The following is a 16,124-nucleotide window of genomic DNA, read 5'->3' on the forward strand; positions in this document are numbered from 1 at the left end:
TTCATGGCTTGGTTGCTAATCCAAAACAATCAGCCAGATTTTCAGAAGTGGCAGTGGAACTGGGCTGAAAAGCAGCCAAATCTCTCTAGGCATGTTGGGGCAAGAAGGTCTGTGACTAATGTGCTACTGCACTCTGATGATCCCCAGCTGGTAAACGGCCCAAGGGGGGTCATAAACAGCTGGTGGAGAGCACCCCTGAAACGTGCAGTCATAACCAGCTCAGCTGTGCCCACGATAGACTTGGCACAGGCAAGACTCTGGCTCAGTGTGCTTTTCCAATGACATGATCGCCGTCATCCAGAATGGTTTAATCTTTCAACAGGCACTTTTAAGTAATATTACACTGCAGTTAGAATGCTTGGCTGATGAAATAATGGGAAAATCAGCACAAGTTCATTATTTCTCATTTAAGGTCTCTGGACTGTTATTGCTGGTGGCGGCTGTAGTGGAGGATTAAGCCACTTTGCCAAATGTGGGGTTCTGGAAGGTTTGTTCAGTTGATCATCACTGAATCATAGAGGGCATAGAGCATGTTACTGATGTGTGTAGTGTCTGATTAGCATGCTGGGATGCTTAGTGATCGAACTGCTAGCAATAAAACAATCGTGAGACACTTTCTAATAAGGAATGGCCTGCAGGAGTCGCATAGATATGGAAGGGAAGCAAACCTGCTATTTCCTGCTCCCTCTTAATGATCACAAGATCCTGAGCATTGCAGGAGAGACAGCATATGAGGAGTTTTGAAGTTGCATAAGATGAATTGTAGAGCTTAGTGCCTTGGTTCCTCTTGAAAAGGATATAAGTTTTATTACTCAGGTGGAAAATTTAGTGTGAGCAGTGGGAGAGTGGTTGAATGTTCTCGTCTATGGCTGTGCCCGCCTTTTTGGGTGTGCTATTAAAGTCAGGCTATTTGGAGAAATTAACTGTTGATAAACAGATGCTTACTATGAAGGATAAATAGCTCTCAATCGAGGAAGTTATCTGTATGCTGAACGAGCTACGGCTTGATGTATTATTCTTCCTACAGTGCCCTGCCAACATGATACTAAAAGTCCTCTTCCTGTGCCAAGAAGCAAGAGAGGCTGATTTTTTATCTCCCCTCTGAAAGCTGTTTTGCTCCCTTGTGAGCAGTTCTGACCTTGGCCTTCTAGTCATGAACTGAGTCTGGAATCTCTGTCCCACGTCATTACTACACAAGTTGTGTCTGCTTGCACGGCACTATCTTCATTCTTTGAATTAGCAAGTTACTGTGACATTTGCCATGCATTTTTTCAAATTCCAGTTGTGTGCTTTAGAGTCCACAGCTAGAAGCTCTTTGTTTATACCTGGAGGAGGACAGCAGTGTGCAGTGGGTGAGACCAGAGGACTTTAAAAAGAACTGGAAATACCTATTTATATAGAGGAAAAGTCTTAAGTAACACAGCATGTGCTTGCTTCTTGCCAATTCCTTCTGTTCAGAGATTTAGGAACTACAACTTCTATTGGTTATTCATGATCTTACTAGTGGTAGGGTCCACTTAGAACAACTTCTAGCAGATCTAGGCTCACCACACCGCCTTCCATCCCAAGGTGCCAAGAAAGCGAGGCTGCCTTTTGGCACAACTAGAATAGTTGCTACTTACATACCACAAGAGCCTGTTCAAAGCATTGGTTGCAGTAATCTGAATGTTCCATTTGCTCGTGTGCAATAAAGGCACATGCACCTTGCCTAGACACTAGATGTGGTCTTGGCAAGTGGGTTAAGCCTATTCTAGGGTCTGGCCCCAGCTGGCAGGCACAACACTAATTTCCACCTTTGCCATGGAGTTATAGATTTAAATATGTCCTGATAATTTGCCAGCCTCATTTCTGAACTGGGCACTCATTGATGTTAGGCTCACAGTTAGATCCACTTTCTATAGCACTGCTGTATAAAGTAACTCTTCAAAAGCAGCATGTTGTTATCCTAGTTCTGTCTCACTAACTCATTCATGTACATTTTATAATATCTTCATCTTACAAGTAAAAATAAAAACAACTGCTCTCCCTCTAAGATCAAATTAAGTAGCATTCATTCTGCTTCATACATCATTGACAATGGCTTCCAGCAATAAAGATCCTGGGACAGGAACTTGGTTAGCAGTTTGGTTGATGATGCAGGACATAATCTTTTGAAGCTCTGTTGGCTTTGCAGATCTGATCGCAATAAGACTGTATTGATGTTAAACTAAACAAATGGAGAAGCCATGGGGGCCAAATTCTTCCATGATATAAATTCATTGAAGTTAGTGGTGTTACTCCAGGGATGAATTTGGTCCAGTGAGCCTTACTACCCAAGAACTCTACTTTTGTATCTACTGTTGGAAATCTAACTATCTGTGCCCACAAATCAAGTGGTTAAGCATCTAAATGCTAGTATTTGTACAAAACTGGGTGTGCAAAATTAGAGACTGGATGGAGGCTCTTCTATTGATAGAGATACCCATCTGCACGTGCACACACATGTGCACATACATGGACACACGAATCTGTTGCCGAGAATTATTTTTAAATCTGCTATGTCAGTGTATGCCTGACCAGCTTTAATTATTATCTTGCCTTGAAGCTTTAAGCAACTAAGCTACAAAAATTGCTCGTTCCAGGATTGCACATTCATGCTGATATCACCAAAACAGCTGCTGCAGAAATGGAGAGGTAAACAACAGGGAGGCATATTTACTTCTTTTCCATAATAAATAGATAGGATAAGGAGAGGAAGAACTTAAGATTTGCCATGTGGAAAAGGATAAATTAAGTAATTTTCAGATTTCAGACTCTATCCAATGGAAAGAAAAACATGGCAGACCATTAAAGGAGAGGTGGGTGGTATGTCTAGGACAGCAACAAGTCCTGCAGTGTGAGGACATTTGCTACAAAACTGTTATTTTTGTGCCACCTGTGTTACAGTAGTGTCTAGGAACCTCAGTTGAGGACAAGTGCCCGTGTGCTAGGTGCTGTACAGACATGCTCCAAAGAAGACAATCCCTGCACCAGGGGGGTTCACCATCCCTATAACAGCTGGGATGCAAAGGGTGGAAAAAATAGACAAGTTGGGAAAGGGCGAGAGGACAATGTAACAAAATGTTTATGGCATTAGCACATGCATAATATATAGCAGTTATATTGCAGTAAGCATATATCTCATTCCATTTAATCTACCTGTCAAATAAAAGAGAACATAAATTTACAGCCTTGTAAATTGAGATCATCAGTGTTCTGTGACTGCACAATGGAATATTCCCCAGAAGTGTGGCTCCTTGTTCTTTAATGAAAAGGACATGGACAGCCAGTTTAGACTCAAACTTTTCTCTAAAGGAAACTTCCAGTGTAACTTGGCATTTATTTTGATCACCACATCTAATTAAAAAGAAGAGAAAATTGCTCCCAAAATTCAGTTAACCTTTGGACTGTAGAATTAAATTGTTGGTCTTGATCTTCAGCTGCAGCTCGGGAGGACTCTGTATAGCTATGGGGTGTGGGGCATAAAGGTGAGAACATTACTGAATGATGTAGCTGATAGCTAGATCAGGTAAGCAAATGTAGAGGGGGGGAGGGATAGCTCAGTGGTTTGAGCACTGGCCTGCTAAACCCAGGGTTGTGAGTTCAAAGTCAAGCCTGATTCTCATCTCACTTACACCCTCTGACTTCATTGGAGCTGTCCCTGATTTACAGTGCAAGTGAATGCAGAATTAGACCCCTGAGCTATTAGGCAAAATCCTGCCCCCATTGAAGTGAACAGCAAACTCCCATTCACTTCAATAAGTCCAGGATTTTATCTTCTATCTTTAGGGGTGAAACTTTGAAAAGTGTTTGCATGCTTCTGAAAATCTGGCCCTAAACTAGTTGAAAGGCAGACTGCAGTGATACTGTCCTTTAAGGAAAGTCTGTTTTGTGGCTGATAGTAAACATCCTTTTTAAATTTTTGACCCTATGTTCACAGAATACAAGGCCTTTTCTACATGGGAAATTTTTGTCAGTATAATCTAATTGTGAATTTAAACCAATATAGTTATACTGACCCACCAACCTCTCCCCGAAGTGGACACTCTTCTTCTGGTATAAGAGTGGCCTTTTTTCAGTTTAACTTACGGCTCTTGAGAAGGGAGGGGTTTAAGCTAAACTAAAAAAAACCCACTCATACCAGTGTGTCCAGAATAAGGGAAGTCTAGGGGTATAACTACATTGGTACATCTGGTAAAACTTTCCTATGTAGACAAGGCCTAAGAGTTTGACCCTGCAGCCCTTGCTCAAGTGAGAAGTCTCACTGGGGTTACTCATGGGACTAAGGATGCAGGACCTAGCCCTACATTTTAAAGAAGCTTTTAATAACCTGTGTTGCCTAATTAATTGTAACTCACATAAAGAAAGGTACAACAAACAGCACTCCTGTTTCATGGGACAATGCTATCAGTTTGGAGTAGCAAAAATATAAATCCATTATGAAATAATAAAGAGCTGGAACTCAAGTGGGAAAAGTTGGGAACTGGGACCTGCAAATAATGCATGTGCATTTGTTTAATTAAGCCTTATTTTCACAGGCAGCTCTTCCTGAGTGCACAGGCTTCCTTTTGAATCATATGCCAAAGTGCAGAAATGCCTATGATACTGCAGAGCACACAGGCACACTGGGCAAAGGCTAATGGGAACCAGTCCAATGGCAGATAAATGTAGACTGAATCCATGATAGATTACAGTTGTGGGTGGGACTAGGGGGAACCACCAGGAAGCGTCACTATGCTCTGAGGTCTGTGTAAGTGACAGGAGCACTGGACAGTGAAAATAGGAAACTCGAGGGAGTTTTCAGAACATTTTCCTCACTGTTTGTAATCAGCTCCCTGGAAGCTTGAAACTGTTATCTGTTTCCTTGGTAATTTTGTTTGGTTTTCTCCATCATTTGTTCACATTAAGAGTGCAATCCTGCAACATTTCTTCCTGTGTGTAACGATTATTCAACCGAGTAAGGATTGCAGGATTTGTTATCGAAGGGTTGCTCACTCCTAGTTTGATTTTCAGTAGCACATTTATTAAAGTATGTGCAGGGTTAAACTAGATCTAGAGGTTATATGGATTTTGCAAACAGATAGAAGAAAAGGCAGGTTAAAATTTGAGCCAAACAGATGTTAGTGTCCCTTTCCATATTATGTGATATTAAGCATTACTTGCCTAGCACTCTGTAGGTGTTACTGCAAACAAATCGTAAATAATAACTAACAATAAAATATGATAGAACTTCCCAATGTCACTGCCAGTACATGCATTATCTGGTAACTCTGATACACTGTCTTCGTGCCATGTCTTCTTGAAAATCAGCTGCTGAACATATGTGATTTAGTGAGTTACACAGCTGCACACAGTGTATATCAGAGGACAGGTTAAAGGCGTAAATTTTCATGTGAGAGAAAAGGCTCTGAATTGTAGATTAATAGGTGTAAGATGACAGTTAAGTGGTTAGATAAGAAGAAAAACATGCACTTCACAGTGTATTGTTATTGTTCTGAATGAAATTTGATATTTGTACATTGTGCCATTTGGGTATAGCCCATGGTGGGGTGGAGTGCAGAGCTACCCTGAGGAAGCATTCTGCCTTGTGGGAGATAATATGCTTTCCAGAGCTCCCTATGGCTCACAGAGGCAGCTCATCTGCTACCACATCTTTATGCGGGGTGCAGACTGCTCCCCTCACTCCACCCAGCCAGCTGGCTCTGCTGGCCAGTGCATTGGGAGGAGATTGAGCTATTACTTCATCTCCTGCCCACTCCTCCATGCCACCTTAGTTCTTGGTTTCAGCTTGGCACTTATGTGGGCTGTACAGTGAAGAGGGGAAGGCTCTTATGCATTGCACTCAGTGGGGGCCAGCAGAATCTGGCCCAAATTGAGCAATGACATGACTCCTGCCCTAAAGAAATGACAGTCCAAAATGATTTCGACAGAACTGGCAGTTGGAGCAAACAAAAAAGGGGGTTACTGCATCGTCCTAGTGCACGCCCATGCTCTGTCCCAGTCCCTGCTCTGTATTAGTGTGTTACAATCCCAGGTTTGATTCACCAGCCCTGTCTCCTGCTCGCTGGGCTGACAGATAGTAACAATGCTGAGCGAGCATGGGGCGGGAATGTACAATCCCCTTGGATGTTTAATAAGTATCACTGGTGGGCTGGACTGCAGAGAACTTTCCGGCCAGTTACAACATCTTGAAGATGGTCGTGCATTCCAAATGGGATAGAGATTTTGGGGTGGGGGTGGGGGGAAGAAAAGACATTGTCCTCAGGGCTGCACTGGGGATACGAGAGAGTGCTCCTTTGGAGGAGGAAAGGTTCAGGTGAAATATCTAATTCGGTGGGGGTGGGGAGAGGGGCCCATCCCCACAGCCTGTTGGACAGTTTTGCATTAGTTGATAGACTTGTTTAAAAGAAGTCCTTCTGTCAGCCTGAGTGTTTTACCAGTCAGCACAGCACGTCTGCTCATAATCGAGTCCTGCAGTTTCACTGGCAGTTGTAATGGTGGCTGGCTCACCAAAGGGAAGTGCTGTGGCAGGGCTTCGCGCCCTGCTGTTTTCTTTATGCAGTGAGGGCCGCGGGGGCTTGTTTGAGAGGGATTTGAGTGCTGACAGCGCTGGTGACTGAAGTCCTCTCTCTACCAAGGGAGTACCACACACATGGGGTGCAGCAGCAGCAGCATTCACTCTCTCTCCGTGACAGGGATCTTAGCCCTGACTGGTGGAGCCATCTCTAGGTCTAAGAAAGGAGTTCAGTCTTTGGCCTGTCAGCCGAATAGCCAATGGTGGTGATTGTAGCTGAGGTTTTGGGGTATGTTTTGTTATGCCTGCTAGGAATTAGATTGACTCCACAATGAACTTTGATCACTGCTGATACCAGTGACCATGTAATGAAATACTCTATAGCCCATTGCTGGTCACTGAGCTATCCACTCCCCTCTTGGGCTATGTTTTTGAGACATGACTGAAGAGAGTTATGGAGCCAAATCGTTCCATTTAAGGTATTGGTTCAGAGGCATGGATGTTTGCAGCTCTTCGGGTATCAATGGAAACTTCACTATTTCATAAAATATGATTATGATTTATGATTTGCATTGCCTGGTGCGTAGGAGCCCCATTCACAGAACAGGACCCCCCCTTGCCTTAGGCACTGTGCAAAGACAGAAAACGAAGATGGTCCCTGGCTCGGTTCTAGCTATTAGTCCTGATTGTTACTGCATGGGAGATCACAGGGTTAATGTTTGGATCTGGACTTTGGCTCTGTAGGCCAGTAGATACAGGGAGCACTGCAGAGACAGCACTCTCAAACCTGGTGTGAGGAGAGCAAGTGCCTCCTGTTTTCAACAGGGACTTCTCCATCTGCACTGGATCAGTGATAGAAGGAGTCCTGTCTGCCCATCCTTAACTGAAAGAAGGTCTATGCAGCCGCCACTGGGCCTTCAGAGAGAGATGTGTTGCAAACCTAGCAGGGAGAAAGAGAGAGGAGAGGAGCAGCCTGCAAGAGGCTTGATGGTATTGCAAAAATTAAACTGTTCAGATTAAAAATCAAAGGGCCAAATTAATCCTCAGCGAAACAGCACTGACTTTGATGGATTTGGCCCAAATAGCCGACTGAAAATGCAGGGTGTTTGCAGTGCTATACTGCATTTGGGCTTGAGTCCTGAACTGGCAGTGCTATACCGCATTTGGGCTTGAGTCCTGCCAGCTAAATTGGCAGTACAATGGCCTGTTCCAAAGAGGCGCCTTACAGATCTAACCCCCGGAAGCCCTCAGCAAGACAGGACTGAGTTATGAGCCCTGGGCCTGATGCTGCTATCACTCATACTATAAGAGTAATCCCCCGCCAAAGTCAGCAGGGTGACACTAGCGTGAAACTAGTGTGTTGTCAGAGTGAAGCTTCAGCTCTATTGCTTCCTGTCGTCATAGGTGTGACCCCTCCTGTTTCTTGAGTCTAGTGTTTTGAAGTGAACAGTCTCCCAAGCAGTGCACGCTGAGCTCACCCACAGCTCACCTAGACCATGTTTGTTGACTCTCTTTATCTTGCTCCCTTTCTCTTTTATCCCTGAAGGCTGGAGGCTGGCAGGGACCACGTTTTGCCCATTGACTATTACTTTCCACCGCAGAAGACTTGCCTGATTTGCGGCGATGAAGCTTCTGGGTGCCACTACGGAGCTCTCACCTGCGGCAGCTGCAAAGTCTTCTTCAAAAGGGCAGCTGAAGGTAATTCACCTTGTACTTCACTCACTAAACACATTCTCTCATGAGAAACAAATGCATTAATTACATAAAATGTCCATGGGCATTAGCAGCATCGTTAAATGTCTGAGGAGGACATTCCTACCTTCTTAGGAAGTTGAGCTTCCCTGCTGGCTCTGAGGAGCCTGTGGTGCAGAGGGAAGCAGAGACCTGAGGGATGGGCAGAGAAAGCTGAGGGACCCTGAATTCCTTAACACAGAAAAGAAAATTGGTTTCCTTACTGTATGTTTGTCATTCCACATTACAGACCAGTCACAGAAAAAAATACCAATAACGAGAGCCTGGGCCAACCCAACGTCCTCTCTGACACGTGCTGCAGAGAGTGGGCTAAGGAACAGAGTCAGTTAGTTCTCCCTCACCCATCTGACTTTTACACACTGCCTGGGCATCACCATATTCCCATTTACCCATCTGTGGTTTAAAATCCAAATATCAGAATCCAGTATTTTCCCTCTATTCCCTTTCCTGTTTCCCATTTCTTAGTATCCCCTCCAGCAATATGTGCACTCATGACCGTCCCATTAACACCCTGAGAATGATCGTGCTTCCATGGTGCCCGAAACACTAGTAGATGTCGCGCTTCTAGTGTAGGCCTTCCCCAATGTTATAGTTAGGTGGACTGGGGGAAGAAAGAGCAGTTTAGGTTGTGGCTAGTGCTCTGATAGTTCAGTTAATTCTTCACAACACACGGATGGAAACTCATCCCACCTGCCACCCCTAACCCAGCCCCAGTTATACCAACCAGCCCATCACCTTCACCCTCATAGAATAATCACAATGAACAATCTCTGCAAGTACAGAATCTGATTCTCCTCTCACACGATGCACGTCAGAAATAGCTCCATTTACTTCACTGCTGTGAGAGGCCATACCATCTGCTACCTTTCAGTCAAGGATCTCCAAACTCCTGTACTACAGCTGGTCAAATAGTATTTTGACATCGCATATTTGACATTTGGGGGCACAAACTGTGGAATAAATCAGCTTCATATACATTTTTTTCACCATTCCACTAGCTGTCTACATGGTCAAATGCAATGGGTCAGATCCTTAGGTGATGTACATTGGCACAGATCTATTGAAGTCAATGGAGCTGTGTTGATTTACACCAGCTAAGGATCTGGTCTAATTTTTCAGATACATCATTCAGAATTTGTCCCATCACCAATTGGTGAATAATTCATTAATTAGGAGAGTTTGAAATCATTGGACAAGCTCTGCTGTCACAAAGCTGGGCAGGTCCCATTTTCCTGTGTGACAGAAGGAGAAACTGAAGCATTGGGTGCTTAACCTACTTGCCAATGTCAAACAGCGAGTAATTGCAGAGTGAGGAGTGGGATCTGGAGTCTGTTGATCCCCATTTCGGTATGCCTGGGTATTTGGGCTGCTTGGTCCTTTCTGGCTGATTTTGTATTGCTGAGTTGCTTTGTGATAGGCGCCTTTCTAATGGGGTATGTAACAAAAATGAACGAATCAGTAGTATGGTACGTAATAGTTTAACACAGGGGTGGCCAACCTGTGGCTCCAGAGCCACATGCGGCTCCTCAGAAGTTAATATGCGCCTCCTTGTATTGGCACCGACTCCAGGGCTGGAGCTACAGGCCCAACTTTCCAATGTGCCGGGGGCTGTTCACTGCTCAATCCCTGGCTCTGCCACAGGCCCTGCTCCCACTCCACCCCTTCCCGCCGCTCCCCTGAGCCTGCCGGGCCCTCGCTCCTCCCCCCCAGAGCCTCCTGCACTCCACGAAACAGCGGATTGGGAGGTGCAGGGAGGGAGAGGGAGGCACTGATTGGCAGGGCTGCCAGTGGGTGGGAGGCACTGGGAGCTAATGGGGGCTGCTGATGTATAACTGTGGCTCTTTGGCAATGTACATTGGTAAATTTTGGCTCCTTCTCAGGCTCAGGTTGGCAACCCCTGGTTTAACATTTCAACGCAACACAGAAGTTTTTTTCTTACCATCAGGTATAACTAACATCTGGATATTTTATTTGAAATTTATCTGGATCATTATTTGACAGAACATTTGAGTAACTCAAGTAAAAGGGAACTAAAATGATCTGTTAACGGATACTGTCCCCATTCAGCATCTTCAGACATAATGAAAGGTGACCGACCTCGCTTCCTGGAGTGCCTCCCAATCTATGTGTTTCACCCTCATTCAGATCCAAGGGCTTTCTCAGTTTAACCCCCAGGCATCCTCATAGCAAAACCATCATGCAAGTTTGCACAATTGGACATGTTTTCCAGAGTCAGGACTGAAATAGCAGGGGTGTTGTAACTTGGCATTGAGTTACATTGGCAGAACTGGTTGGGGAACCCAGGACTGGAATAACGGGGTGATGCACATCAGGAGTGAGAAAGCCGACACCCTGGGGTATCTGCACTATGCTTTATAATATATAGTGCTGTCATCTCCTTCACGGAGTAAATTTACAGATTCCTTTAAAAAGGGATTTACTGTTGTTCCAAGTTCTGGGCTGTGTGTGGAGTGTCAGCAATATTTTATAGTTTTATTTATAAATTAGGATCATATGACATAAGGTCATAATTCTTCATGCTACAGGTTCTTTCCTTTCCCTTGACAGAGTAATTAGAATAAAACATGTTTGCCTGATGCACTAAATTGCAAGACAGGGGAGAGGGGAAGGGCAGTGGTCTCCAACTGGAAAACCTCATTGGTATGTTGTTCTATTTTCAGCTACCAAGCAGTGTTGTCTCTATGTGTAAAGGGTGAGAGTATAAATGAAAACTTTCTTTTGCAGTATCAGATTCTGATCCATTTAGTTTTGCAGGGCTAGGCTTTGTTTGCAGTATCAATAGTGCAGCTGGAATTAAAAGCCTGCTAGCTCCTCCCCTAGAACCCCCCTGCTCCCTTGACATCCAGGAGTTAGTAACTGATACCCCCTTTCCCCTCTCATATGGACACCTTGGTAAAAGTTCTGTACTGGTGTCAATTGGTGCAGCTCCATTGACCTTAATGGAGTTTCACCCAATTACTCCAGCAGAGAACTTGGCTCCTTAAAATGCTATATTTGAGCCCAGACAGATATTTATGGTTGTGACACAATCATAAAAATAGGGAGCTTTTTCTCATTGAGGATCAGAATTGGCAGGTATTTGCTGCCTCTTTTCAAATGGGAAGACATGTGTAGATCCCACATTGGAGAGAATCATGCACCAGTAAGAATGCCTGGTCCATTTACCTGGAGAATGAACGCAGGTCTGGCAGACACAGAGTTAATAGCTTGGATTAGGATTTTGTTTTTAGCTATCTAGATGAAACACAGATGAAAACTCTTAATGGGGAAGAGAGGAAATTAGAAACCAAGTGCAGGTGAAGGCAGATAATCCCTGTTGATTTTGATTGGTCAAACGGAGAGACCAGAGGGCTAGAAAAGCCAAGAGGTGGTTGCACTAACCTAATGCTCTTTGCTTCTGCTATCTTTGACATCTTTGACTAGGGCTTCTGCATGGCTTTGTTTATACATGTTGCAACACTCGCTGCTCTCCTACTTGTGTGCGAGAGGTTGAGATTTTCCAACTAGACAGTGATTTGAGGGTGTGTTACATAGGAACTAGGGGGAGGCAATTTAGGTCACCTAAATCAAGATTTTTAACCTAGATAATCAGAAGTGAAAGTGTAAGGCAGGAATTCACTGTGCTACTCAGCCCTTGAGGCTTTTATACTAAATTACACAGTACTGCATTTTATTTCACAAATAATTGAACCAAGAGGAGAACTTTGTGTTTTTGCTTTACCTTGCAGGGCATGGATATAGCCGGAGGTGTCTTTATTTTGGGAAAGGGGTGGTAAATGTACCACTTTCTACCCTTGATTCCATATTTGTAACAGTTTTCATACTCCCTTTGGGTAATTTTCCATGGACAGTCCCTTTGCTTCTTGCACAGATGTAAACTTGAAATCTGGGATTCCCCATCCTCCAATACATTTTTCCTTTTTAGATTTCTAGAGGCATTTTGTTTAGGACTATCTGAAAATCTCTAGGCAGGTTCCTTTTGGTGTACTCTTAAAAATACAGACCAACAAAACCAAACACAGCAGCTTTCCCAAACCAGAAAAACACTCCCTTTACCACAGATTCATACCAGCAGCTTGCAGCAAACTCCTCCCTTTCCAAAAGCTAGGGAGAAGAAATGGGTTGTTTAGTGTGCTGTGAAGATCAACACATTCAAGCTATTTGGGGGTGGAGGGTACCTATAGGTCTAGATACGTCTTTGGCGCTCATCACAGTATCTGGAAATCAATTAACTATTGTACATAGCTGCAAGTATTTCAAAACTGTAAACAGGGGTGTTGGGGCAGAAAACTTCATAGAAATACATTGCACTGGGAGAGACAGAAGGGTAAAAGATGTTTTTCCAAAGAATGATAATCAATACGTTGGGACTGTCACTCCTTTATAAAGAGGGCTAGTTGGTCTGTGCGGTACTTTGTACTTCAAGGAAAGAAGCTCATTCTCCTCTTAAAAAAAAACCATGACTAACTCTTTCCAGCAGGACTTGCAATCTTGACCACAAAATGCTGGAACAGTGGCAAAAAGGCATAAATCTTTCTTCCTCACTAGCCCATCAGCTGTCTGGATTTATAACCTTCTAAGGCACACGTAGGGCCAGGTTAAATACAGGCTGGTTCCAAAACTTGTGTGCACGGATTCTTCAGCCCTGACGTGGGCTTTCGCACTGCAAGTGGGACGGGCTGGAATTAATTTATTTTTTAATCAAAGCTGGCATTTCTTTTGCTCAGAATATGGTCCCATTCTGCATCCAGACAGGCCAGTTTTTATTTTTCTCTTTCCTGATGGAAGGTTATGCTGTAACTGTTCCACCAGGCATGTTCTCTGCTTCCAAAGAAAAAGAATAATCATTCTTGCTTTTAATCCCTCCGCAATATACAGAGAGATAAAAAACAAGAAACCCTTCCTCTAAGTGATTTTTTTATGCTTTCATTTTACGTGACCAAAGCAGATTCAGGCAATGAGTAAGGGCTGCAGATCTTTGGCATTCACAGCAGCATTCTTGCACCTTGTCAGGGGTAGTGATCTGAATAGCATGTTATTTTAAAAGTCATCTAATTTTGAGAGAAGATTCATGGTCCTGATTGCTCCTTCTCACAGAAAAATCGACAAAGGAGCCGTGTGTGCATATGGAGGGATCTGTCAGGTTCTATTCTATGTTGATCCCTTCCATCTCCTGCTGTGTTCAGCTCCCAAAACCTGCAGATCCCCTGAGATCTCATGAAAGCTTGGGGGCCATCTGGGGCAGTTCTGGGGCCCTCTGCCCCCAATGTTCCCTAGCAGAAGGGCACTGAAGCCACACTGCCAGGAAGTTCACTGCCTGAAGTTGCCTCTGGATCCTTTCCTCAGAGCACTCTCATGGTGCAGAGAGGGCTCAATGGAAAAGTGAATGCAGCAAGAGAGTGAGTTAACTTTTTGGCAGATTCCCTTCAGGGTCGGTGTGTGGGCCTTTTGGCCCCCTCCCTGCTGCCGGGACAGGCCGCTGAGCTTCATTTCTGGTCTCAGGTGGTGTGCCCGATCCATCCTGGCTTGATGATTTTTCTGGCAGGCAGGTAAAAGCAGTTTATTTTCCATTACTTTTCTTGGCGCTCCTGTGACATTCTATACCTTGGGGGAGCGTGGTGTAACACCCATATTCCTCATTTTCACATAATTGTGATCTTACGTATAAAGCATGCCTTGTAAGGTATCAGGGGAAAGTTTATGATCTGCTGAAAGTCATTTCTCTATCCATATATGTATGTCTTGAGTTATGAGAATTGTGTAGTATGGTTGTCACTAAAACATGCTGTAAGTTGGGGGAATCAGCCAGATATTAGCTCCCCAGAGGCAACAGCAAGGAAAGTAACCAATGCCCGGGTGGGGTGTCAAACAACCCATCAATAGTCCAGCCATAGTCCAGCATGGGAGCTACAATGCAGTGACTCACCTGCATGAGGCCACACGTGGATAGCAGTGACCATGAGATGGTTGAGTTCAGGACCCTCACAAAAGGAAGAAAGGAGAGTAGCAAAATATGGACCAGGACTTCAGAAAAGCAGACTTTGACTCCCTTAGGGAACTGATGGGCAGGATCCCCTGGGATGCTAATATGAGGGGGAAAAGGAGTCCAGGAACACTGGCTGGATTTTAAAGAAGCCTTATTGAGAGCATAGGAACAAACCATCCTGATGTGCAGAAAGTATCAGAGAGGTAGCTGTGTTAGTCTGTATCCACAAAAACAAGGAGTCTGTTGGCACCATAAAGACTAACAGATTTGACTAATCTGTTAGTCTTTAATGTGCCACCGGAGTCCTCGATGTGCAGAAAGAATAGCAAATATGGCAGGCAACCAGCTTGGCTTAAGAGTGAAACTCAAAAAGGAAGCTTACAAGAAGTGGAAACTTGGTCAGATGACTAGGGAGGAGTATAATAATATTGCTCGAGCATGCAGGGGTGTAATCAGGGAGGCCAAAACACAACTGGAGTTGCAGCTAGTAAGGGATGTGAAGGGTAACAAGAAGGGTTTCTACAGGTATGTTAGCAACAAGAAAAAGGTCAGGGAAAGTGTGGGACCCTTAATGAATGGAGGAGGCAACATAGTGACAGATGATGTGGAAAAAGGTGAAGTACTCGATGCTTTTTTTGCTTCAGTCTTCACAGACAAGGTCAGCTCCTACACTGCTGTCCTGGGCAACACAGTATAGGGAGGAGGTGAGCAGCCCTCAGTGGTGAAAGAACAGGTTAAGAGCTATTTAGAAAAGCTGGAGATGCACAGGTCCCTGGGTCCAGATCTAATGCATCCGAGGGTGCTGAAGGAATTGACTGATGTGATTGCAGGACCAATGGCCATTATCTTTGAAAACTTGTGACGATCGGGGGAGGTCCCGGACAATTGGAAAAAGGCAAATATAGTGCCCATATTTAAAAAAAGGGAAGGAGAACCCGGGGAACTACAGAATGGTCAGCCTCAACTCAGTCTCTGGAAAAATCATAGAGCAGGTCCTCCAGGAAACCATTTTGAAGTACTTGGAGGAGAGGAAGGTGATCAGGAACAGTCAACATGGATTCACCAAGAGCAAGTCATGCCTGACCAACTTGATTGCCTTCTATGATGAGATAACTGGCTCTGAAAATATGGGGAAAGCAGTGGACATGATATATCTTGATTTTAGCAAAGTTTTTGATACGGGTCTCCCACAGTATTCTTGCCAGCAAGTTAAAAAAGCATGGATTGGACGAGTGGACTATAAGGTGGATAGAAAGCTGGCTAGATTGTTAGGCTCAACGGGTAGTGATCGATGGCTAGTTGGCAGCGGTATCAAGTGGAGTGCCCCAGGGGTCGGCCCTGGGGCCAGTTTTGTTCAACATCTTTATTAATGATCTGAATAATGGGATTAATCACACCCTCAGCAAGTTTGCAGATGACACTAAACTGGGAGGAGAAGTAGATATGCTGGAAGGTAGGGATAGGGTCAAGAGTGACCTAGACAAATTGGAGGATTGGGCCAAAAGAAATCTGATGAGGTTCAACAAGGACAAGTGCAGAGTCCTGCACTTAGGAAGGAAGAATCCCATGTTCCGCTACAGGCTGGGGACCGACTGGCTAAACAGCAGTTCTGCAGAAAAGGACCTGGGGATTACAGTGGATGAGAAGCTGGATATGAGTGAGCAGTGTGCCTTTGTTGCCAAGAAGGCTAATGGCATATTGGGCTGCATTAGTAGGAGCATTGCCAGCAGATCAAGGGAAGTGATTATTCCCCTCTATTCAGCACTGGTGAGGCCACCTCTGGAGTATTGTATCAAGTTTTGGGCTCCTCACTACAGAAAGGATGTGGACAAA

The 16,124-nt window shown here is 44.4% G+C and overlaps 1 protein-coding gene across 1 annotated transcript in view; it reads left to right on the forward strand.

The window, feature by feature from the left end:
* Nucleotides 1-16,124, forward strand: part of AR (androgen receptor) — a 109,218-nt gene that overhangs the window by 41,815 nt on the left and 51,279 nt on the right. The window contains exon 2 of the mRNA XM_045030278.1: nt 8,079-8,230. Within this exon, the coding sequence (XP_044886213.1) occupies nt 8,079-8,230 (152 nt within the window). The remainder of the gene's footprint in view (nt 1-8,078; nt 8,231-16,124) is intronic.

Source organism: Mauremys mutica, chromosome 9 (genome assembly GCF_020497125.1).
Source record: "Mauremys mutica isolate MM-2020 ecotype Southern chromosome 9, ASM2049712v1, whole genome shotgun sequence".
Lineage (NCBI taxonomy): Eukaryota > Metazoa > Chordata > Testudines > Geoemydidae > Mauremys > Mauremys mutica.